Source organism: Cervus elaphus, chromosome 19 (assembly GCF_910594005.1).
Source record: "Cervus elaphus chromosome 19, mCerEla1.1, whole genome shotgun sequence".
Taxonomy (NCBI): domain Eukaryota; kingdom Metazoa; phylum Chordata; class Mammalia; order Artiodactyla; family Cervidae; genus Cervus; species Cervus elaphus.
Window position 1 is genome coordinate 39004187 of NC_057833.1, and position 26004 is coordinate 39030190.

Below are 26004 nucleotides of genomic sequence, written 5' to 3' on the forward strand. Positions count from 1 at the left end.
GTACAACAGTGTGAATGGACTTAATGCCACTGAGCTGTGCACTCAGAAATGCTCAGAAGGGTCTGTCTTCAGTCAGTTCAGTTATTCAGTCACGTCCAACTCTTTGCGACTCCATGGACTGCAGCACGCCAGGCTTCTCTGTCCATCACCGACTCCCAGAGCTTGCTCAAACACATGTCCATCGAGTCGGCGATGCCATCCAATCATCTCATCCTTTGTCATCCCCTTCTCCTCCTGCCTTCAATCTTTCCCAGCATCAGGGTCTTTTCCAATGAATCAGTTCTTTGCATCGGGTGGCCAAAATATTGGAGCCTCAGCTTCAGCATCAGTTCCTCCAATGAATATTCAGGGTTGATTTCCTTTAGGATTGACTGGCTTGATCTTGCAGTCCAAGTTTCTCTCAAGAGTCTTCTCTAACACCAGGGTTCAAAAGCATCAGTTCTTTGGCACTGAGCATTCTTTATGGTCCAATTCTCATATCCATACATGAGTACTAGAAAAACTGTAGCTTTAACTATATGGACCTTTGTTGGAAAAGTAATATCTCTGCTTTTTAATATGCTGTCTAGGTTGCTCACAGCTTTTCTTATGTTACATATATTTTATCACATACATACAAATTAAAGTTAATAAGGAAAAAAACAGTTGATCCAGAAATTGAATATACTAAAAAGAGGTGACAATGAAGTCAATGGGAGGAGTGGTTTGTCCAAAACCTAGCGGAGGATTAACCCCAGCAGGAGCAGGTCAGAAAGGAAGAAGGACTGGGGAGGGGGAGTAGCTGGAGGTAGTCTGTAGTGGAAGGCTGAAGGGGCTTCTGTTTTCTCTGCAAAGTTAGGATACAGAGAAAAGGAGGCATTTTGTAGGGAGGTGAGGGGAAGAGAGGTTTTAGTAGAGGAGGTTTGAAATTGTCAATGAGGATGGAGTAAACCAGAGGAATGGAGCAGGATCTCTAGATATGCTGACCACTTTGAGGTTGGGAGTGTGAATTCAGAGAGAAATTCAGTTGTGTTTTCTCATAGGTGGTATGACCCACAGGTCAGCAGGCAGCTGCATGTGAGGAAGCATAGTGGAGGCCTGAAAATTCTCTTGGATTTGGAAGGCGACCCCATTCTCGGGCATCTCTTCTAGGTGTTGGAAAGTCACTCAGCTGTGTCCGACTCTTTGTAACCTCATGGACTATAGAGTCCATGGAATTCTCCAGGCCAGAATACTGGAGTGGTTAGCCATTCCCTTCTCTAGGGAATCTTCCCAACCCAGGGATCAAACCCAGGTCTCCCACACTGCAGGTGGATTCTTTACCATCTGAGCCACGAGGGAAGTCCTCTAGGTGTTTAGTGATGAATTAAACCTCAATCCTCAAAGATTCTGAAATTTTAATTTCTAGCAATTGCTCTCCTGAGTATATATGCAAAGAAAACCAAAACAACGCTGTGAGATGATACATGCATCCCAACATTCTCTGCAGCACTATTTACAATAGCCAAGACATGGAAGCAACCTAAATGTCCATTGACAGAGACATGAATTAAGAAGATGTGGTATATATACAATTGAATATTACACAGCCATAAAAAAGAATGAGAATTTTGCCATTTGTAACAACATGGATGGACTTGGAGGATATGATGCTAAGTGAAATAAGTCACACAGAGAAAGACAAATACTGTGATATCCCTTATATGTGGAATCTAAAAAATAAAACAAATGAATATAACAACAACAACAAAACAGACTCACAATATGGAGAGCTAGTGGTTACCAGTGGGGAGAGGGAAGTGGGACAGGGGATTAAGAGGTAGAAACTACTAGGTACAGAATAAAAAGCTACAAGGATATATTGTATAGTGCAGGGAATATAGCCACTATTTAATAGTAACTTTAAACATAGTTGCTATGCTGGGATCGAAACAGTATATAATATTGTTTATCAACTATACCTCAATAAAAGAAAATAAATAAAGTCAAGGTAAGTTTGCCTGGGAATTACAAGATAGACCTTGATCAGGTTTCTCCCTCAGCACTTCCTGCGTGAGTGACTTGAGCAAGTTGCTTTATCTTTCTGAGCCTCAGTTCCTGTATTTGTAATGGGGAATAAGAAAAGTTACTGGATCCTACAGGGCCTTTGTAGGATCCAGTGAGACTGCTTAGAGTGGGGCAGGTCACTCGGAGGCCCGCATGCTGCAGTGAGGACTCAAAAAAGGGTGGCTGTGGTCACTAATGCAGAGTAAAGCCCTGCCCATGTCTGTTGGGCAGTCACCGTGTCCTCTCATTTCCTAGGCGAGTGGCTTTCTTAGCTCCTAGTAGGGATGCCAGCCAGCTTGGGGTTGCTTCAGAGGTGCCCAGCAGAAGGGAGAAAGTTAAAGGATAATTTTTAGGAAAAAGTAAACTCATGACTCTCATAGAGATAGTGTCTATTTTATTCATATGAGGAGGGAACCAGGCACATGTTATAACTTCTTCAGAGAAAAAGTCAAAACATTACCAAAATTTGAATAAAAGGAAAAAAAAAAAAACCCTCTTTTTTTTTTTTTTTTCTTTTTCTTTTTTCTCATGAGGTAGGCAGGAAGAAGAGTGAATCTAACTGAAATTCTACTGGGCAAGTTTGAATAAGCATTTCTGTAGTTTGCTACAACTTACTAAGAGCTGTAAGACAGCTCCTCTGTGGTCAGAATCTGATAAAGAAAAAGGGCCTGCTGCAGACCATGCATAGTTTTCCTCTGAGGTACAGCATTTGTCCTGCACTTCTGGATCGCTGTGCTCTCTCTGCCAGGGCTGACAAGGGGGTGGCTGACTTCCCAGGGTGCCCTGACCACTCTTAACAGAAGCCTTTCCCGTCCTCCTCAGACACGCTGACCCTACTTCCTGTCCTGCTGTAAGTGGCTCTAAACATCCAGGCTGTTCCTTTAGCCCTGGTCATGGGTAGCTGCATGATCTCGCTCCTTGTGATACTGACACGTGACTGATGCTCTTCTGTTATCGTCCCTTCTCATCTTGCTTTCCTAGGAAGCTGGCAGTCAGTCTCCTTTACCTTTTGTCCGGGTTGGTTGTCCCAGCTGTTTCGTGCCTGCTGCTGAGCAGACTGAGTCCCCACGTCACACGCAGACAGCACCTGGCACCCCGCAGTTCCTGGGGGCATAGCTGTGAGCTGTGGGCTTGGTAAATTATGCCTTTGAGCAGCTCATTCTCTTCCCAGAGGGAGAGCTCCTCCGGATGGCAGCTGGGCCCAGGTTTGTTTGCTCAGCACCCAGCCTCCTCCCCTGCAGAGGACAGCCTTTTGTGCCTCTGGCCTGTGACAAGGCCATGGAAGACAAAGAGCTGGTTCCTTACTGAGAAGATGGCTTTTTGTAAGAGAATGGTGTCACACCGTGAAGTTTTTCAGCAGATCCATTCTGGCAAGTATATGCCAGGTATTGTTATGAGGTTCAACAGGAAAGCCAGAGATAGCTAAATGTGAGTCTTTAAATAAATTCAATTGTGACTCTAAGTGTAAAGGTTTTGTGAGGCTGGGCTGAGCCTCTGCTGGGCCCAGTGGCTTCCTTAGCGACACCTGTACAGGTCGGGGAATAGAAAAGCATGCACAGTGGGACATATGCTGCTGGACTTCACCCAGGGTGTTTCCAGATCACTTACCTTGAGATGAGGTAGTGCCCCTTACAGACACGTCCATAGTCTAAGGGCCATATTCGTCTCATCATATTTGATCTTCATGATAACCCTATGCGGTGTGGTCACCAAACACCATCTTACATGAGGACACTAGCTTCAAAAAGTCGAAGTGAGTTGCTCAGGTTGGGTAGAAAATGAGCAGTACAGGTGGATTGGATCTAGGTTTGTTTGCTGGTGGTATTTTAACTCCCCTGAACTTTCTTTTAAGCTTTTCTAGGTCGTTGGTATTTTTTAGAGCCAGAGAAGGAGATCGACTTGATGATACTGGACTCAGGGTACCTTCTTACTCCAAACCTCTAGGTCATAAGTGGTTTTCAACATGTCAGAGCTGCCCTTGGTCTTCTTTTCCTTGTGTAGCCCATCTGCTGTGGTGTGTGGCCAGCTACCCCGATTCCATTCAGTCAATCAAGTAAGTTCCCACAAGATCCTGCCTAGTGTGAGGGAAGAGCAGAAGAAAACAGTGGTCATAAGGACTTCCCTTTGGATGAAGAGAAAAGGACACCCCACGCCCAACATGTTGTTATTACTCAGTTGCTAAGTCATGTCCAACTCTTTGTGATCCCATGGACTGCAGCACGCCAGGCTTCCCTGTCCTTCAATATCTCTCAGAATTTGCTGAAACTCATGTCCATTGAGTCAGTGATGCCATCCAACTATCTCATCCTCTGTCATCCCCTTCTCCTCCTGCCCTCAATCTTTCCCAGCATCAGCGTCTTTTCCAGTGAGTCGGCTCTTCACATCAAAGGGGCCAAAGCGTTAGAGATTCAGCTTCAGCATCAGTCTTTCTAGTGAATATTCAGGGTTGATTTCCTTTAGGATTGACTGGTTTGATCCGTGCCATCCAAGGGACTCTCGAGAGTCTTCAACACACACATGCACAAGGCCAGTAAAGGTGAAGTGCAAAAATGGAGTATATTCTTTTTCTATGAGTCTATTTTTAGATACCTCATATAAATGGAATCATGCAGTTTTATTTCCCTCAGTATAATGTCCTCCAGGTTCATTCATATTGTCGTATTTGGTACAATTTCCTTTTTTTCTGAAGCTAATATTCTATAGAAACAGACTGTTAAGTGGTGGTTTCCAGGGGCTGAGGTGAGGGGCAGATGGGGAATTGCTATTCATTGGGTATAAAGTTTCAATTGTGCAAGATTAAAAAGTTTTAGAGATCTGCTGTACATTGCGTCTATAGTTAATAATACTGTATTTTGCACTTAACAATTTGTTAAGAGGGTAGATCTCATTTTGTGTTCTTACTGCAATGAAAAACAGAGGGGGGTACTCCAGTGTGGGGCTGCTAGTTTAGACAAGGCAAATCTTTGGCATGGAGTTCTTTCTGTGCGGGCATTACTGAATTGAGAAGGGGACATTCAAAACCTGTATTTAATTTGTGGAAAATAGTTATGTTTAAAATAACCTCTATCTGACCTCACACCCCATTTCAGCCCAGTTACCACCTACAGCTAGTGCTTACACCTCACTCAACCTTAAAAAGTTTTTGTCTACACTTTGAGGTCATTTGCTAGGAATTTTTGCATCTATGTTCATGAGGGATGTGAGTTTGTAACTTTCCTTTCTTATAACATCTGTTGGTGTTTTTGATATCAGAGTAATGCTGCCATTGTAGAGTGAGATGGGAATTGTTCCTCCAAAATTTTTCTGGAAGGGTTTCTGTAGAATTAAGTGTTACTGTTTTCTTGACTGTTTGGTAGAATTCACCAGTAAAGTCACCTGGGCCTAGAATTTACCTTGTGGGAAAGTTTTTAGCTACAAATTCAGTTTCTTTAATAGACACATAATAGATAGTTATTCATGTATTCATGTTTCTTCTTGACTTCTTGAGTTTTGGTAGTCTATATCTTTCAAGAAATTTGTTCATTTCTTCTAAGTTATTGACTTTTTTAGCATAAAGTTGTTCATAATATTCCCTCATTATCCTTCTAAGATCTGTGGAATCAGATGTGATGTCTGAGGTGATACGACATCCTTCAAGGTGAGTCAAATAGTATTGGAAATCCTAGAACTAAAAATGACTTTGGCGATCAACTAGCCATTCATTCATTCCGGAATGAGTTACTGATCACCTGCTCCATGCCAGACTTTGTGAACAGAGCTAGAACTCAGCCGCCAAGAACAGCAGAACAGAAACAGACATCCTCCCAGCCCTTGCGAAGCCCAGCGTCTTGCTTCATCACTTCATTTTACAAATGGGATAACTGAGGCCTGAGAAGAGAAGGTGGCCGGTACGGGTGCACACAGGGCAATGGCAGCCCATGTAGACTGAAGCCTTCCTAACACTTGGCCCAGGACTCTTTCCTGGTTCTCTGATGACAGCTTCCAAGTCCATGTTTTCTCACTCCCATCATCTTATTTATCCAACTCATTTATTACCTAGCTCTCCCATTAGGAGAGGAGGCATTTTGGTCTGTTTTGTTCACAGATGCCCAGTGCCCAACTGCCAGAATAGTGCCTATTACATATCTACATTACATAGTAGATGTGCAGAAATATCTGTCTAGTGAAATATAGTCCAGGGAACCTTCTCATTCAATGGATTGCCTCCAAACTTCCTCCTTTTTTTTTTTTAACTTTTTACTTGGAAAAACTTGAAAACTTCTAGAAAAGTTGCAATAATATGATGAATACAAAGAATGCCTATATATCATTTATCTAGATTCACTTATTATTATTTTTTCATTTAATCCCATTGCTGTATCATATGCCCTGTCTATCTTTCATATCTTTTTTTTTTTCATTTGAGAGTGCTAGTGGTAAAGAATCCACCTGCCAATGCAGGAGACATGAAATGCAGGTTTGATCCCTGGGTTGGAAAGATCCCCTGGAGAATGTAATGACAACCCACTCCAGTATGCTTGCTTGGAAAATCCCATGGACAGAGGAGCCTGGTGGGCTACAGTCCATGGGTTGCAAAGAGTCAGACACGACTAAAGCAACTTACCATGTGTACATCACAGACTGTAATCCCTAAATACTTATTACAGACTGAAAGTTTACAGCTGCCTCCCCAAATTTGTATGTTGACACCCTAACCTCCAGTGTGATAGTAATTGGAGGTGGGGCCTTTGGGAGAGAAATATGTTGAGATGAGGTCCTGAGGGTGGGGTCCCCATGATGAAAGGATTAGGATCCTTATAAGAAGAGGGAGACCAGAGGTTGCTTGCTCTCTGCCACATGAGGACACAGTGAGAAGGTGGCCCTCATCAGTAACCAAATCTACTGGCACCTTGACCTTGGACTTCCCAGCCTCCAGAACTATGACAGATCAATATCTTTTGATCTACCATACCCAGTCTATGGTATTTTGTTATAGTAGCTGGAGAAGATTTTTGTTGTTGTTACTGAGTAGTAGAGTGCTGCTGTAACAAATACCTATGTGCGAGTGGCTTTGGAACTGGGTAACTGATAGAAGCTGGAGAAGTTTTGAAGTGCTTGCTAGAAATACAGACAGCAGGAAATTCTGGTGAGAACTCAGAAAGAAGAGAGGAGAGGTGGAGAGAAAGCTTCTATCTTCTTAGAGAAGACAAAATAATCAGGAATAGAATGTTGGCAGAAATATGGATGATAAAAGCCATTCTGGTGTGGTCTCAGATGGAAATAACACGAGGAACATGTCATTGAACAATGGAGAAAAAGCGATCCTTGTTGTAAACAACTTGTTTGAATTCTGTTCTAACGTTTGTGGAAGGTAGAACTTGTGAGTGAAGAAACTGGATATCTAACTGCGGCAAGTTTTAGAAATTGTCTTAGGGAATGTGTTGGAGGAGTGGCTTGATTCCTCATGACTGCTTTTATTATAGTAAAATATGAGAGGAGAGAAATGAATTGAAGAAGGAATTATTTAGCAAAAAGGAAACAGAACTTAAGATTTGGAAAATTCTCAGCCTAGCTGTATATTGCAAAAAATGAGAAAGCTTGTTCTGACAAACACACTTAAGAGGATGGCCCAAGAAGCATTTGAGTTAAAAGGTCAATTTGGGAGTGAACCACAGGCCTAATCAACCACCCTAGCAGAAACACTGCTAGTTTCAACTAAAGAAGATAAGATGAAGGCAGGCTGTCAAATTTAGATTCTATGGGACCAAACTATAGAGCTCTTTGCCGGCAAATAGATACCATTCTTCAAGACAAGGGATCCCAGTGGTGATTCAGTGACCATCAGGACTGCTTCCTTGGTTACAAAGGGGAGGGGGGATTGCCTTGACTTCAGCAGGCAGCTGCCCAGGGCCTTGGGGGAGTGACCTGTGCCCAGCAGAGCCACACAGGTGGGACTGATGCCCCACCACGTCCATAATGCATAATGCATAAACCAAAGAAGATTATTCTCCAGCCTTAAGATATAATGGTATTTACTTCTCTAGGCTTGGACATTCTTGAAACCTATCATTTCTTCATTCATTCCAATTTCTCCCTTTTGGAATGAGAATCTCTATCCTGTGCCTGTTCCATCATTGTATTTCGGAAGCATATAATTTATCCAGTTTCACAGGTTCACAGCAGGAGAAGGTTTTACTTCAGGTTGAATTATTTGGTTCTTTTCTGGTTTAGATAATATTTAGGTAAGACTTTGGACTTCAGCCTTTAGAATAGATGCTGGAATGAGTTAAAACTTTGGGAGATGCTGAAGTGGAATTAAATGTACTTGCATGTGAGAAGGACATGATTTTGGGGGATCCAAGGGTAGAATGTTATAGACTGAATGTTTCTCCCCCAAATTCATACCTTGAAGTCCTCAAGATATAAAGAAGGTCTTGAGGGTGAGGCTTCCATGATGGGGTTGGTGTCATAAACAGAGAGAGATACCAGAACTTTCTCTCTCTCTGCTGTGGGAGGACACAGGAAAAAGGCAACCATATGCAAGCCAGGAAGTGGGCCCTCACATGGGAACTGAATTTGCTGGTACCTTGATCTTGGACTTCCCAGTCTCCAGAGCTGTGAGAAATAAATGTCTGTTGTTTAAGGCATTCAGCCTGTGGTCTATTTGTTGTAGTGGCCTGAACTAAGATAATAGTTTAATGTGTATTTCCTAAGGATAAGAATATTGTCTCAGGTAAACAAAACATAGTTATCAACTTCATACATTTACATTGATACCATACTTTAATCTGGCTGCATTGCAGTTTTGTTAATTTCTCCAGTAATGTCTATAATTTTTCTTCTAGTACAGAATACAGTTCAGGATCAGGTGCTGCATCTAGTTGTCATGCCTCTTCAGTCTCCTTTAACCTGGAATATTTCCATAGCCTTTGTCTTTTAAGACATTGACATTTTTTTTTATGAATCATATGCTTTATTTTTTAATTGTTCATTAAATGGTTTATAAAGTCAAATCAGGATATTGGCCTATTCCTTCACACGATCCCACAAATAAGGAGTGATGGGATTATATCAGATGTTAAAACATTCCTTTTTCAACTTATTCATGACAGTATACAATGAAAGTGGAAGGCAGATCCTTGCATGTTAGAGAACTTGTGTTACAGAATGGTGGGGAAATTGGTGGAGGCCATGAGTGGTACCTAGGACACTGACATTTTTGAAAAATTAAGTCCTTTAAATTTTTTTTTTTTTTTAGAGTTTATCTGATGCTTTCTCAAGAGTAAATTCAATTTCTGCACTCTTGGCTGGAAAACTACACAAATGATGTTGTGTCCCTCTTAGAACATCACATCAGGAGGCATCCTTGTCCATCTGCCCTTTAGCTGATTTTTATTTTGAGCACCTGAATGTGGTGGTGTCTGATGAGACCAGTGTATAATTACATTTTCCCTTGAAATCTATGAGTGAAAGCTTTAATACTATGCCATTACTCTGCTCTGCATCAAAATTTCTGCTACATTTAACATGCAGCAATCACTTTTGCCTGAACCAATCTTTACTATGATGGTTGCAAAATGATGGTCTTTTAACTCCAGCTCCCCCTCCTCCATATCATCTAGTTAGCACTCAAAATTTTACTATAAGCAAGAAGCCTCCCTTCTCATCCTCCATTTATTTCCTTCCTCCCTTTTTTCCTCCCTCCCTTCCTTCTTTCTTTTCTTTCTGTATTTGTTATTGGTAAAAACTCATAGATTGCTATATTTTCAATGGTTTATAATTCATTTTACAGTTCCAAACTACCTAGGTGTTCAATTTTTCCCAGGTTTGACAAAGAAACTCCTAGTGGGAGTTCCTTTAAACTGGCCTTTGTTGTTCTGTGACATGCATGCCCTCATCATTTCTTGAAAATACTCCTATACTTTTTGGTATAACAAGATGTTCTAGTTCATTAGTACCTATCTGTTGGGTTTTTAATATTTCATATTTATTAATTTTATCCTGAATGTACACACAAAGTGTTCTACATCAGTGATGGATTTCTTATTTAAATGTGTGTACTCGGTTGCATCTGACTCCTCTGAGACCCTATGGACTGTAGCCTGCCAGGTTTCTCTGTCCATGGGGTTTTCCAGGCAAGAATACTGGAGCAGGTTGCCATTTCCTACTCCAGGGGATCTTCCTGACCTAGGAATCTCTTACATCTCCTGCATTGTCAGGCAGATTCTTTATCACTTGGGCCCCCTGGGAAGCCCTTTATTTAATCCCTTACCTTAAATAATAAATGCATTAATCTCTCTCTGCCTTAGTTCTTATTCCTAGGGCAATGCATAAGAGCCAGGCCAATTATCTTACATGAGTAGCCAGTACCCCATAAGCAGTGAACAAAAAAGAAGTGATTTTTTTCCCTTGCTTATAAAAGGCAGGATACGGCTGTCCTCTTTTCCTCCTAAAGAGAGTCCCCTTCTTACTCCAGCCCTTTGAAATATAAATAAACATATCTAGAGCTCTCTCTGAGTTCCTAGGTCTCTTTCTTCCTACTCCAGAATATCTCTTAGAATATCTCTCTATTAATCTTGAGTTATAGTCTGAGTTATAACCATTTAGCTTCTGGGGGAGATAAGCAAAGTTCCATTATGTTTGGAGTCAGAAAAGAGCATTAACTAGACAAAGTTAACTAGACAATTTAGCTATAGATTTTATTAACATGATTTATAAAGTCTCAGGAGTCTAGGGCTTTTTGCAAGACTGCTGAGACAGCCTGGTAAGTTTTATTTCCCCATACTATTTTACCCTAGTTCTGGGATATGCCATTTCTTCTCAAGGAGCTCTAATTCCTTTAAGTGAAAAATGACATTAGAAACTAAGATCTAGGTACTAGGTATGTTCATGCCTAATATTCATGTCTTCGCTTCTTGGCCCTTTCAGTAGGTAGAGGAAATATATGCTGGTACACACACAATACACATACATGTGTATTTGTTCATTTATATAGATGCATGTGAAAGTCACTCAGTCATGTCCGACTCTTTGACCCTATGGACTATACAGTCCATGGAATTCTCCAGGCCAGAGTACCGGAGTGGGTAGCTGTTCTCTTCTCCAGCGGATTTTCCGAACCCAGGCATTGAGCCCAAGTCTCTTGCATTGCAGGAGGATTCTTTACCATCTGAGCCACCAGGGAAGCCCATATATATCCATGCTGCTGCTGTTGCTGCTAAGTCACTTCGGTCGTGTCTGAACAGAGTGTGTGACCCCACAGACAGCAGCCCACCAGGCTCCTCTGTCCCTGGGATTCTCCAGGCAAGAATACTGGAGTGGGTTGCCATTTCCTTCTCCATATATATGCATACCTTTAGGTATATGTACACATCCATATAGACACATGCACATACATGCATATATGCCTGTTTTAGAAATGATAGACTCTAGTTGATAGCTCAGTCTATCCAGATAAAGGCACTTGCTTTTCCGTTGTGTATCTGTACCCCCTCTTCTTCCACAGTGAGAATCCTCCTTCTAACAACATCAGCACATTGATTTATTTGGTTATATCTATAATACATCTAGAGTAATTTGAAAATTGTTTTGTGTGTCTCTACATAAAGCAAACCTATTTAAAGTTCAGGATTTGTTTGCAATTCTCTTTCACACCCTGCCCAAGATTAAGGTTTCATGGCCAAATAATTTGTACCTAAGTTACCTTGATTAGTTCTTCTGTTTCTCTTCACTTTGATTATGAATTCATTTGAAATTCAATTGTACTCATTTTGTTTCAATTCTAGGTTTTTCTTCTTCTTCTTTTAAAAAAAATATGCAGAATGTCAACATGCTGTTAGAATTCAAAACTATCCAAAAAGGTATACTCAGAAAAGCATTACTTCCTACTGAATTCCTTCCACCCTGTTTCACTACCACCCTTTGTATATAACTGACTACTGTTTTGTGATTTCTTCTATCTGTAAAGACCGATGTGTATATATACATATATTTTAATTCCTGTATTTCTTACAAAAATACAGTGGACTGTATACGCTCTTCTGTACTCTGCTTTTTCCCAGGGCTTTCTGGAAATCACTCCATATTAGTTCACAGAAATCTTCCTCATTCTTTGTTGCATCTGCATAGTACTCCTTTGTGGGTAAATTTCACAGCTTATTCTATCAATATCCTTTGCTCGAACATTTAAGTACTTTCCAACATTTACTTCCGCTATTACTTTATGGTTCTTTGAATGACTTTTCCTGTGATTCCAGGTTGAATGACAGGACCCTCAGATTTTGGGTTTGTGGTAAGTTTCAATTTGTGGTGCCCTTCTGTTTAGCACTTCCCTGTCTCGATCCAGCTTGCAAAGGTCAGGTCTTCCCTTAAGACCCACAGACTCCATATCATTTTTCAGATCTCCTCAAGAGCCTGAAGATCCTTTTGTCTTTCTAGAGCATTAACTAGCTTTGCAACTGTGGCAAATTTGCAAATCTAAACAGCCAGAATACAAACTTTATTTTATCATCCCTTAACATTTTTGAAAGAAGATTGCTTAGTCTAATGAGAGGTTAGGCAGACCTTGCTTTGTACTGTAGCTCCATCCCTTCCTAGCTCTGTGATTGTGGGCCAGGCACATAATCTCTTAGAGTTTCCTTTTCAAGCCCTGTTTGGGGCTTGGAAATATTGTGAGGAGTAAATGAAAAGACCTCAAACTGGACTGTTGTGTGAGTTTAACAAAACTGTTAAGTCTAGACTCTCTAGTTAAGATATATCAGTATCTACACCCACACCCACACAGAAGGTGTATTAATTTCCGAGGCCCACCAGGACAAAACACCACAGATGGCGTGGCCAAAACAACAGTAATTTGTTTTCTCACGGTTCTGGGGGCCAGAAGTACTAGGTCAAGGTGCTGTCAAGGTTGGTTTCTGACAAGGGCTCTTCCTGGCTTGAGGATGGCCACCTTCTATGCCACCACGTGTGCATGTGAGTTGAGGGGAGAGAGAAATCTCTGCTATCTCTTCCCTGTCTTATTATGATGTCAGTTTTATTAGACTAGGGCCCCATCTTTATGACCTTATTTAATCTTAATTACCTCCCCAAAGCCTTATCTCCAATATAATTACATAGGCGGTTAGGGCTTCAACATATGAATTTGGAAGGGACACAATTCAGTTTGTAAGAGAGGGAAAGAAAGATTTGGTAAGAAAAAAGACCCACATACTCACAGTGGGAATATCTGGAGAATGCAATTATATATGATTACTTTCTTCTATATATGTATATAGATAGATGGATGTGTGTGCCCGCACATGCATTCTTGTATTCTCTTAACTTTCTGCAGTGACTGTTTCTAACTTTCTGACTAGAAAGGCTACTTTAAATGGGCTTCTAAATAGCAACAACCCGCCTCCCCAGTGTAGTCTTTCCCTGGCACATTCTCCTTGGGGGTCCGTTGCTCTGAAAATGACTATTGTGAGGCCCTGGGGATCCCTGAACTCAGGTCAGACTCTGCATGAGGGTGAGTACAGGAGCATTTGAGAACAGCTTTATTTTTAAGTCCCTTGTGTTGCAACTGGACAAAGGACTGAGATGTTGTCCAGACATGTCTAGTCACCCAGGCAGGGCCTTACAGGATGGTCATGTCTTATAAATAAGGCACCCAGGGCCCAGAAAGGGCAATGACCCTCCTAAGACCACGAGTGAGTTAGACACAAAGTAGTCTCCCAATTCTCCAAGCACTCTTAAGGCTTTTTTTTGAGGAAATCTTTGACTCTCATATAAAGGGGTACCAAAATTAATATGATAAGTCCAGAGCTATGTTCTTCTAAGGCTGAAGGGTGCTTGCTGGTTTCTCCTCTTTCCTTCTACCAGATCCCAGCCTCAGTCACTTTCTTTTCCTTCTGTCCAGATAAAACAAGAATTTATCTTCACTTCTTCTCAGTTTTCTAGGTTACTTTCTCACTTGTCTCAAGTGGCTCAAGTGAATGACCGTTTCCCCACTGTGTACAGTGAGAACTGAGATCAATCTGATCCTCAGAGTGTGCTGGTTTATTTGAATAACAACAGTCTGCTAAGAGCCAGGCTCTGAAATCTGGTCCTGGTTCTGCCTTATACTCAGCTTGAAGTCTCAGACAAGTCTCTCTCCTCTTCAGACCTCAGTTTACCCTTCTGAAAATCATGGGTTTGGATTCAGTCTTTTGAGGATTTTCCTGTATGACACATGAAAACTTAGACAGGAAGCAAAATTCTTGTGACACGTTTTTTAAAAATATTTATTTAGCTGTGTCAGGTCTTAGCTGTGGTATGCAAGCTTAATTCCCCGACAGCGTGTGGGATCTTAGTTCCCTGACCAGGGATGGAACCCATGACCCCTGCATTGCAAGGTGGATTCATAACCACTGACCACCAGGGAACTCCCTCATGACAGTTTCACACCCCTCATCAAGTGCTTTCTTTGACGTTTTCTGCCACGGGTGTTCCACCCTATCTTCTTGGCAGTGAAGATCAGAAGTGTAGAATCTAGAACCAGACAAAAGGGATCCCATTCAAACTCCCTGAGTTACTAGCCATATGGTTTGGGTAAACTACTAATACTTAGCATCTCTGAGTCTACTCCCTTATTTATAAAATGGGTATATTAAGAATTGCTACCTAAGATTGTTGTAAAAATGAACTTAAGTAACATATAAAAGTATCTGGCTTAGAATAAACATCATTTAAGCAGCATCTGCTATCATCATAGTTATCCTTTATCATAAAGGAGAAAACCGTGCATCTCTCTTGGATTTGTGAGGATAGTAACACCACAGACCCTGGGAGAGTATCAAGGTGCAGAAAGTACTGCTCCTGGCCTCCGGCTTTGTGTACTAAAAAGACATGCTTGAGAGAAACATTTTTTAAAAATCCCAGTCGCTAATCCTCATGAGTTAGGGATAAATCACTTGGTGTCAGTCCTCTACATAGAAAGAAGCATAGCTGAAGAAAGGACACTTTCAGTATCCCAGCAGTTTTTGGTGGTGGTGGGGGCGGTGCAGAGTGGGGTGGGGACAGGGAGTGAAATTGCAGAGTTCAGTCTTGAAAGTCATGTATAAAATAGTGGGTGTCCCTCTGCCCATCCCTTACGTCTATCTTGCAAAGCCCTGTCTGCCAGGATGCCCACTCTGCCTTTGGACTATAACACTGAATGCCTGTGCTGTGAGTTACCATGTTTCCCACAGAAAGGGGACAGTGCTTAATGTTGGAAGATGTGGGTCCCACTTCTGGTTCCTATGGCTTCTCGCCTATGGAACTCTAGGCCAGTTGCCTCATCCTTGAACTTCAAAACTATTCTATCCCCACATACCAGCAGCTGTTCTTGCCATGTTCTAGTTTTAGGAAAATGGCCTGAGGTCCAGGACTCACCTTGACCTCTTTTTCCTTCACTTTCAACATCTAGTTAGTCTTCAAGTCTACAAGACATTCTGTCTTTGAACCTTCGCAGCAACCCTAGTAGGTAGATACTGTTGACTTGATTATTCATATTTGTACATGAATTATTCATACAGCTGACGGTTGTAACTTTTTAATTTCCCGATCATTTTCACTTATGCTACAGTAGCATCTTCTATCTGAGGTTCCTTTTCTGTAAAAACTCTAGTCCAGAACACTGGTCTGTTTGGATCCTTCTCACGAGCCTTCATTGGTCCTGTAATCTACTGAGGAAACCCTGAGGTCTCCTGTGTGGCACTTACCTACATTTCTCTGACCCCTTCAAGTCTCCCTTTGTGTCTAAGCCACACTGGACAACCTGCAATTCCTAAACAAGTTATTCACTTTACTAACTAGAATTAGGTTTGTCTGCAAGTGACAAGAATTCTCTGCCCACCTCTCAATACTAGTTTAACAAAATTAAGATATGTTTCTCATGTAAAAGAAGTCTAGAGCTGGAATAGTGTTCCAGAGAGTCAGGAACCCCGACTCCTACCCCCTCGTGCCTCTGCCATTCTACCATGTGGCTTCCACTTCATGGTCCAAGGTGGCTGCTCAAGATACAGCTATCACACCCACCTTCTGCAGCGGGAAGGAGGAAGGAACAAGGAAGGTCATAACCCTGCCTCTAAGAGCAGTTTCTGGGACTCACGCTTGCTCACACACCATTGGCCAACATTTTGTCACACAGCCACACCTAGCTGTTAGGCTAGGAAATTTTTATTTTGGCTAGTCTTTATTTTAGATAGCCATGTGCTGAGGTGGACGTTGTTTCCAAGGAAGGAGAGAATGGGTATGGGGTGGCACCTAGCAGCCTGCCGTGTGGTCTCACATCTGGGGGTGTGCACGTTGTTCCTTCTGTCCAGGTCCTCTTCCCTCTCCCGTCTCAGTCCCTTGGCTTGGCCTGGCCTTATCTGTCCCTTAGCAATGGTACCTCGCGCCCCTCCTCACTCTGGCGCCCTGTGGTTGCCTGGGGCTACTCAGCACCCCGTACACCTGCACAGTCTCTGGCCAAGGTGGGCCCACCACCAGTATTTCTTCTTTCAAAGATACACTGAAGAAATGGGATTATGTTCTTCAGGCTCCCAGGACCTTCCTACATCTGGGGGAAGGTTTGGGGATGGGGTAGCTGAGTGATCTTAAGAGCTCGCAGCAGACTGCCGCTCTTGGTTTACAGACCACCCATCCTCCCACAGTGGGACACTGTTCAGGTCTCAGCCTTCATGATGGTGAGTGATCGATGTGGAGCGGGGTTACTGTTGTGATTCTTGCTTTCAATTCCAGTCAGTTCTTGATTTCTGCCATCTGTTCCTCTCATTTTAAACCTGGGCAGTATCTCCCACATGCTTTTTAAGGTGACTGACAGCTGGTCTCATGTATCAGCTTTGTCCCTTAAGAGGGACACAGCTTCTTTCATTGCTAAGCCTTCAGGCCCCTTCTTGGTCTTTCTCACTTGCTGCAGTGCTCCCACTGGATCCTCAGGACAGCTCCTGAGATAGGAGGGCAGTGTTACCTGCACTCAGACATGAGACATTTGCCCAGGCTAGCCCAAGAGCCGGGGAGCCTGAGAGTGTGGGGAGGAGAGGGGCTGGCTGGTTCCTCAGCAAGGTGCATGTGAGCCTTCCCCCAGCCTGGGGGGATTCTCATGTTTAAGCGTATGCCATGGCCCCTCCACATGGGCCAACTACTTTGGTGCTCAAGCACAGATTCTGCCATCCGGTCCAATGTGGCAGAAACCAGTGCCCGTATTGGACTCTCAGATGTCCTGGGTCTGTCTCCAGCATGCTTTGTAATAGTAACTACTATATGCTGGGCTTGATAGGTGATTGAAGGGCTTTTCAGAGATCAGTTTGGTTATATGTGATTATGACTTTAAACCTCAGCCCCCTGATCTCCATACGAGGCATGACCGCAGGGGACTCTACCCCAGGCCATGTTCACTGTACCCTTTCTCCAATAATCTCAAAAGTCTGAGTGGAACCCTTTCTGCTATGTGGCTGATGGGTTATGACAAAATGTCCTTTAAGGTCCACACAGTTCCAGCTGTCATCTTTGCCTTCTCACAAGTGCTGCACCAAAACTTAGACACTTCACTGGGCTCTGGGGCCTCAGGTGGCACTTACGATGCGTCAGGTACTACTACAAGCCAACACTCACATGTAAACGTCCAGGTGACAGCCTGTCTGTTTCTTCCTGCAGTTGGTTACCACAGAAGCAGGCTTCCTCAAAGACAGTTTGTACAATGAAGGAATCCTAATTGTGTGGGACCCATCTATTTACCATTCAGATATCCCAAAGGTAAGTGGATGTCTATGGGAAATTGGGATTCAGTCACCTGTTTTCTATACATTCCCCTGATGTACTGGGTTTTTAAAGTTGTGGTTGAACTGGGCCACCCTGAGGGCTGACTGGTTCCATTTCAGGGCACCTCACTTTTGGATTAGTTGTTCAGGAGGATTCCTGTCCTATACCAGTGCTCTCCATGGCCACCCTGCATTGCCATGTATTTGTCTCCCAATTAGGGTCTGTATCAGGAGTGGTAGTGGCTGGATTTCCCACCATCTGGCGTGGGTTGTGTTCATGGAATACAGTTATTTCTGATGAGCAGCAGCAGGCATAGACAGTTGTTATTATCTCTCCTCTACACAATGTTACCATAATATTACTTGTCCCACACTTAAGTTTCCAGACACTTTTCATTTTACTCTTATAGCAACAGAAAGAAGTAGGCAGAAGCGTGGTAATTCCCATTTTACAGATGAGGAAAACAGAAGGTGGTGGTGGTGGTAGGGTTATCTGCCTGGGACTTGATTTGCTAAGCAGAAGGCCCAGATCTGCAACATCAGCTTTTCCAGGGCAGGAGACAGAGTCGCAGTCCTGCTGGGTTCTAGCTTCTCTGGCCTCTCACTGTTTGTCACTCAAATCAGCTGGCCTCTCCCTGGCATGGGCTGCAGGGGCCACAGGAGAAAGGCTTTAAGGAAGAGGGACAGAGAACACTGTTTTTGGGAGACTCAATTCTCATGCTGGACACACGGGTAGCTGACAGGCTCTGATGATCCCTGGCACCCTCCTCTAACTACCTCAGTTTACAGTTTTGCACTGATCTCACAACTGAAATTTGCCTGGGTCAGGTCAAGGACTGTGAGTCACAGCTGTGGCAATCTGGGTCCCAGTTTTCACCCCTTTAAAAAAGAGAGGTGGGGTTAGATAGGGCCAAGAGCCCCTCTCAGCTCTGATATCTTTCCCAGTCTGTGATCCTGAGGTCTGAAGCTATTCCATGGTCACCAAGCTCAAATGTCCCTGTGAGCACAGGCTATGTGCTGGGTGCCCTGCTATCAAGTGAGAGCTGTGATATGGAGGAGAAGCCTGGAGTCTATCTTAATGAAGGGTTGTCTCTCAGGAGTCTGCCTTGGTCCCTCCCCACCTCCCCTAGTTCTCAGAGGAGGATGACCGCCAGGGGCGGCAGCAGACCAACCCATTGCTCTCCTTGAGGAGACTTCTTCCTTCTTTTTCAGTGGTACAGGAATCCCGACTACAGTTTCTTCAATAACTTCAAGAGCTATCGTAAGCTGCATCCTGATCAGCCCTTTTACATCCTCAAGCCCCAGATGCCTTGGGAGCTGTGGGACATCATTCAAGAAATCTCCTCAGAGCAGATCCAGCCAAACCCCCCATCCTCTGGGATGCTCGGTGAGTCCATGTCTGAGAAAGAACTCTGGGGCTTGTCTCCAGAATAGAGTAGCTTTCTTCTGGGGTCTCATTCATTTGTTCGTTTACCAAACAGTTGCTAGTTTTTTGCTCTATTTTTATGCAGAGGCAAATTCCAACTAAGACACAGAGATCAATATGATAGAATCTTCTTCCTTAACTTCAGGGTGTCCAGTGGGAGCGTTCAGTCAGGTGTCTGAGGCAACATTCAGTTTGTGCCAGGAAAGCGTGATCAGCTCGGTGCCATAGGAGAGAGGACCCCTTCGAGGGAGACAGCCTGAGAACTTTGTGGAGAACAGGACCAGGCCCGGGAAAGGGGAGGATCTGGCAAGTGGAGATGGAGTAAAAAGGGAAGCACAGAAAAGATGAGGCAGGAGGAGTAGGGCTGGGACTTGGGTGAGGCCAGCCAGGCACCTACTTCAGATGTACAATTTAAGGAGCTGCCATGAAATTCAGAAACAAATGATATCTTAATAGTGTCTTTAAAAAAATCACAGTGAAAAATTTCATGATAGACAAAATATTAAAATTTTAAATAAAGGGTCAAGAATAATGTCATTATTGTCCTGAGCCATATTAGAATCTGAAGAAAACGGAACAATTGATAATATTCAGAATTTCACCTAGTGACCACCCTGTCTGTGGCCCTGAGAGGACTGGGTGGTGAGGCTGCACTTGGTTTGGGGGTCACAGAAGGAGTTGTGGGTGCCGATGTGGGGGTGGGCCGGGGTCAGAGTGCTGAGGGCCCTGAGTGCTGGCTGCAGACTTTCTTATTCCACAGCTCTCTGCCCTCATGGCCTGTCTGCCCCTCGCTCCCTCCCACTCTGAGTGCAGCTGGAGCACAGGCACTTTCTGCCAGATGCCCCCTGGCACTCACTGTCATCTGCCCACCTGCCTTCCCTATTAGACTGCAGCTCCCTCAGGGCGGAACTGTGTTTGCCTCATCCTTGTGGGTCTGGCACAGGACAGGCCTGAGGTAAATGTTGAGTAAATGAACAAATGCTTTATTATCAGAGGCATTTCCTGATAGAGATGAAGGTGCTTTCAGTATCCCGTCTGCTTTCTGCCTTTCTCTTCCACTTGTGCATAGGTGCCCTGGGGGTACTCCCTGGACCCCTTTGGAGCAGAAATAGATGGAGAGCATCCTAGGGACACTCTCCTGTTGCCCTACTGCCTGCCTTTGCTTGTGCTGTCCCCTCCACCAGCAGCCCTTCCCCCTTGCCCGTCCCTCTTGGCCAGAGCCCTTGCCAGCCCCCACACCCATGCTCCGGGCGCTCATGAGAGCCCGCTGTCATAGAAGCCCCCCTCCCCGCATCTGGAAGCACGACTGCTGTGCCGTCATCGCTTAGTTGCAGATGTCTTTTCTCGCCCGTCACATAGGGTGGGGACAGCCAGAGGGGGTTAACAGGGCTTTCTCCAGGTCTAATTCTTCCAGAACAGAGCTGCTGTTAGCACTTTACAAGTCTGCTGTTAGTAAGAACTGTTCATCATAAAAGTTCCCTATATTGATGGTTGACAAGAGCAGTCTTAGAGCCATGATCTTATTGCATCTGAACAGTAGCCTGTGTGGTAGGGAGAGTGGGTAGATCGCCCCCTTGACACAGGTGGTGAACCTGAGGCCCCGAGAGGGACGTGTCCTGCAGGAGATGGCTGAGCCAGGTGGGGATGGGAGATGGGAGGGATGGGATGGGAGGCATCCCCCATCTCTTGTTGGGTCTCCACCTTTGTGTTCTGTACCCCTCCCTGAGTGCACCACCCACCACACTCTCTCAACTCCTCTCTCCTGCCTGACTGAGCCCATCAATACAGACCAGCACATGCTCCTGTAACAGCTGTCCCCCTCCCACCTGAGGCACGAAGCCTTCCTTCCCCACACTGTTTCGCTAGGTATGAGTGTAAGAAACACCTCCCAAATAACCAGCTACGAGACTCATCCAAGATACAGACATGAGAGAAAGTAATATCTGCATGGAATGCTTCTGTCTCCTCGGTCACCTTGGTCCTCTCTCTTCATAGAGCTTATTGACAGTGATCAGTTCATTGGCTGATGGTGGAGCCCTTCAATTCATCAATGTTTAGGGAGGACCTGCTGGGCACTGGGCTCTGACGTGGGTGCTGAGCATATGAAGGTTCGTGAGCCCTGCAACCTGAGGAGCGGCCTGTTGGATGGGCTTACCAGAGCAACTCAGACTGGGAATCACTCTCAGACAGACATTCTAGCAGACACCTCTCCAGCTTTCGGAGCATGAGCTGTGGGGCTCCCTGGGCAGAACTCCGGGGAGCCAGGGTGGGCTGTTGCATAGGACTCACCTCTGCTCTCCTCTCCAGGCATCGTCATTATGATGTCGCTGTGTGACCAGGTGGATATTTACGAGTTCCTCCCATCCAAGCGCAAGACTGACGTGTGCTACTACTATCAGAAGTATTTCGACAGTGCCTGCACCATGGGTGCCTACCACCCACTCCTCTTTGAGAAGAACATGGTGAAGCACCTCAACCTCGGGACGGATGAGGACATCTACCTGCTTGGAAAAGCCACGCTGCCTGGCTTCCGGACAATTCGCTGCGGAGCATAAGCTCCCCAGCCAGGCCCCCTCACCCTTGTCCATCAGCATTTTACAGCCGGTCTTCTGGCCACCCCAGGCCTGGGAAGGAAGACTGTGTTCCTGAATAATCACAGCCCACACTCCAGGCAGCAAGAGCCCTGGGGCTTCAGAAACTCAAGGGCAGGGCCCCCAGCCCAGCCTGCCCTGTTGTCACGGAGGTGTGTGAACCCAGAGCCTCCTGTCTCACTCGTCTATACCCGTTTAGCATTCCTTCCAGAGAGGGTCCTCCCACCCCCAACCCAGGTAAATGCAAGATCCACCTTTCCCACCAGGGCTGCCAAAGCTGGTCTGCTTTCCTCACCAGAATGATGATGTTGTTGCGAACCAGGGAAACAGGAAAAAAGGTACAGTCTCCATCCTCAAGTTGCATATAGATCAATGCAAGGGACCAGATTGATTCAATGTGCTTGATGCACTGGGGCTTGTGGGTGTGGGCTTGCTGTGTGGCTGTTATTGCACCCAGGAGGAACCATACTCTTCCCGTGTCAGTGGGCCATAGAGGGCTTCACAGAGCTGGGGGCTGTGCAGTGGATTTTAGAAGAGAAACATGTTAAGCAGATTTTGTCTAAGTCATCTGAGATGTGTTTTCCTATCTGCCTTTATTACCTGTATTTAAGATCTGCCTGAGTTTACAGGCCAAGGCACTTTTTGAGGAAACCCCCTCCTCATGTCTGAGGCATCAACTGAAGCCCCATACAGATGCCAGGCAAGCCAGATGCCAAAATCCTGATTTTCCCAGGCTCACCTGGCCTGAGCCTAGCCTAGCCTACCAACTGGGTGTGCACAGCCCATCCAAGTCTTCCTTTCTGATGCCTACCCCCAAACCTCCTTCTGCCATCCTGTTTTTCCCTTTAGTCTTACCCCTCCCAAATTACTTTCATGCATTTTCCATTTTAAAATTTCCTGACTTTTTTTTTTTAACCTTCATGGGCCTTTTATGAAAGGCCTCTCAGGGAGTGGGAACATGGTTTCCTAGAACTTAAGAGTCGCTCTCAGAGGTCAGAACCTTGGAGATCATGACTAATTCTCACCAGGTGTATCAAAGTGCTGTGCCCTCATCCCCACCTGCAAGGGAGTAACATCAAAGTCTCCAGACAGAGGTCTATCTGCTGTGGTCTGTCCACACAGACATTCTGGACCATTGTGCTAAGTCCCCTACCCTGATGGGGAGCCACACTAGACTGGGCCAGGCTTCTGGACTCCTGAGCTAGCCCCATGTGCTCATGGGTCTTGAGTGTTTGAGGTCCAGACCAGCTGTTGTGGAACTGGAGTACTCATTCATGGTCAGACCGCTGGCTTGTGCAGGCAGTAGAAAGAGCTCTGGAGTGAGAAGCCCTGGGTTTTCAAAGTGATGCTCCCATCCAAGCGCAAGAATTTGCCACCATGGGCAAATTCTCCTCTCTGAGCCTATTTCCACATCTATAAAATGGGTGGTGATCCTGCCTCACAGGTGCCATGAGGGTTACCTGGGAGAAGGCAGGTGCTCAGTGCACGCTGGATTCCTCCCTTCCTTTACTAAGATCCTGCCCTGTGCCCACACCTGGCAGCATCCTACTGTGAAGCAGGCCAGAGAGTGGGCTTTGTTCTCAGGGAATGTAATGTCCTATTGGGAGACAATAATACCTACCCTGCTTGGAACACCCTGGCAACCATCTGAGGGAGCGGAGTGTGCAGAACGTGTCCCTGCTCAGGCCTGATCCGCTCTGGGATGGGCAGAGCACTTGGGCCACTGGCCACTGTGACCCTGGGCTTTTCCCACATCTCTGGGCTCAAGAATGCCTGGCAGTCATTGAATCATGAGCATGGAGTGCAGAGGGAAGTGGCATTGCATTGCCAGGAGAGATATGTTGATGTGGACACTGAGACTACACTGGGTAGATGCTAGCTTTTATGTGTTATTATTAAGAGATCAAGTTAATTTAATTGTGCTTTCCCAACCTGGAAACGGGTAGAAAGCAAATAAGATGTGGATACTCTCGTTAGTCTGATTAAATGTTTTATATTTGTGACAGGCAATTTAAAAATTATGACTGTGTCCTGTAGGAAAGCCACTGTCTCTAAGCTGTTCTGTTTTATTCAGTAGCCGTCTGTTCATTCTATATCATGAAGTCCTCAAATCTTTCCATCTCAATCAAATAAGCTATTGATATTGGCCTGGAGTTGAGCTATCAATCTCAGAAACTTCTGAATCATGTCCTAAGCTATTTCTGAATTATCCAAAGATTATGTAAAATTTTAAAATAAATGATTGTTCAAAAATTGTATCCCTCTTTTCTTGTTAAGGGGACAACTCCTCATTGTCAATTCTTGTCTCTGAAGAGGACACAACAGGAATCCTGAACCCCCAAACCCTCCCCCATGAGCTCCTCTGCCTTAGCCTCTTGTCACTTCTACAGGAAAAGAACTCCTGCTTAGACAGCAGGATATCATCTGTGAGATAGCGACTGGTTTGTTTTCTTCCTTTTGCTCTTGCTTGGGTTCAAATGACAAAGCTGTTGTTCATCCAACACCTCAAGGAAGGGCTGCAGGAGGACAGAAAGCAGAATGAAAGGAAGTTCTCGCCTTGGTTTCCAAAAGTCTAAAACCCTTAAAGGAACGATGTCCCAAGGGGATAGCCAAGTTGTTTAGATACAGAAATTTCTGCCCAAACTTCAGGAGAATGGGAGTTCAAAAGAGGAGTGACAGACAAAGAGATTTCAATTAGTTTGGAAATTGAGATCTGTGCTTGCCAAATTTACAATAGCCTTAAGTCTCTGTTAGGTCCTTTTAACTGGTGAGCTGGGTTTTGGGGGCACCAGGCTTCTCTGTTTGGACCTTGTGGGAGCTTCTGCCACCTCCACAGGTTGCCTTTCCCCTTGGGTCCTACTCTGGTACCTGCTGCTTATTTTAAGGCGTGTATGTTAGGGGTGAGGGAGGAACAATGGGAACCCGGCTTCTTCTTTACCCTATCAGCCATTTAAGCAGAAGAAAGACACAAATCACAAAGAGAAAGACTGAGAGAGAGAGGTACTCACCTACAACCTCCATGCCCACCCCACCAATAGCGCCCTTGAAGCCCAACTCCAGGCTCTCTGTTCTTATAGAATGCTTCACACCCTGGCAAGTGCTTTACTCACACCAGTAATGGCTCCACAGCTAGAAGCAAGAGGCAGAGAAGGGGTACTGTGGGACTGCCGCCTCACCTATTCCCAGCTCCTCACCCCCTGTGTGGCTTTGGTTTCTACTTCCCCTGTGACCCTCGGGGCAGCCTTTGAGGAATGTTCTGTGATGTATGGGGAGTGCATTATGGCCCCAGGGACACTTACCACTCTAACTGGGACAGAAACACCCTAACCCAGAAAATTCATCCCTATGGGCTGGTGTAATGTCATCAGTTTCAGGAGAGAAGGAAAGGCCTTACCTGCACCCAAGACATCCCATCACCTGGTGCATTTATGCCACCATCCAGTCCTTCTCAGGTCAGGATTGACTGGAAACAAGTTTATCATGGGAAGAGGAATTCTATTCAGCCCAGCAAGTGCACAGTGAGCACCCACTATGAGAGGCACTGGGAGACAATGACGAAGACCCCCAATACCTGCCCTCCAAGAAATCGGAGCCCAAGGGACTGGATCTGCCCTGTGTATAGTATTATCAGGTTCAAGTGAGATAAGAGAGCTGCCATTTTCTGAAAATGAAAGTATGGTTATTGTTGTTAGGCTTGCATTTATAACTGCATAGAAGAAAAATACTATGCAAATGCCAAATATGAAGGAATATGATCATATAAGGTAAAAGCACAATAATGAAGTTGTAGAAGAAAGATTCATTTTGGCTGGAATTTGTGGAATCTTAGTGGGTGACAGTCTTGAGATTGTCTTGACAGGCAGGATTCCTCCTTATTTCTTTAAGGAAAATGCTTTTCTGATTATAAAAGTTACAACTACTTACTGTCAAAATACTAAATCATGAAGGGGAAAAAGTTCATCTTTTCCAAATATAGTCCCTATTAGCAGTTCCCAAAGCTGCAGTAATCAAAACAGTATGGTACCAGCACAGAAACAGAAAAATAGATCAATAGAACATCACAAGAGATGACTCTACACATGGACATCACCAGATGGTCAACACTGAATCAGATTGATTATATTTTTTGCAGCCAAAGATGGAGAAGCTCTATATAGTCAGCAAAAACAAGACCAGGGGCTGACTGTGGCTCAGATCATGAACTCATTGCCAAATTCAAACTTAA

General features: G+C 44.5%; 1 protein-coding gene across 3 annotated transcripts in view; it reads left to right on the forward strand.

Moving 5' to 3' along the window:
- ST6GAL1 (ST6 beta-galactoside alpha-2,6-sialyltransferase 1) overlaps positions 1 to 24032 on the forward strand; it is a 148608-nt gene extending 124576 nt beyond the window's left edge. For all 3 annotated transcript variants that reach the window (XM_043874372.1, XM_043874373.1, XM_043874374.1), the window contains 3 exons: positions 17659 to 17757; positions 18975 to 19149; positions 21496 to 24032. In XM_043874372.1, coding sequence (XP_043730307.1) covers positions 17659 to 17757; positions 18975 to 19149; positions 21496 to 21743 — 522 coding nt within the window. In that variant the 3' untranslated portion in view covers positions 21744 to 24032. The remainder of the gene's footprint in view (positions 1 to 17658; positions 17758 to 18974; positions 19150 to 21495) is intronic.
- The last annotated feature ends 1972 nt before the right edge of the window (positions 24033 to 26004 follow it).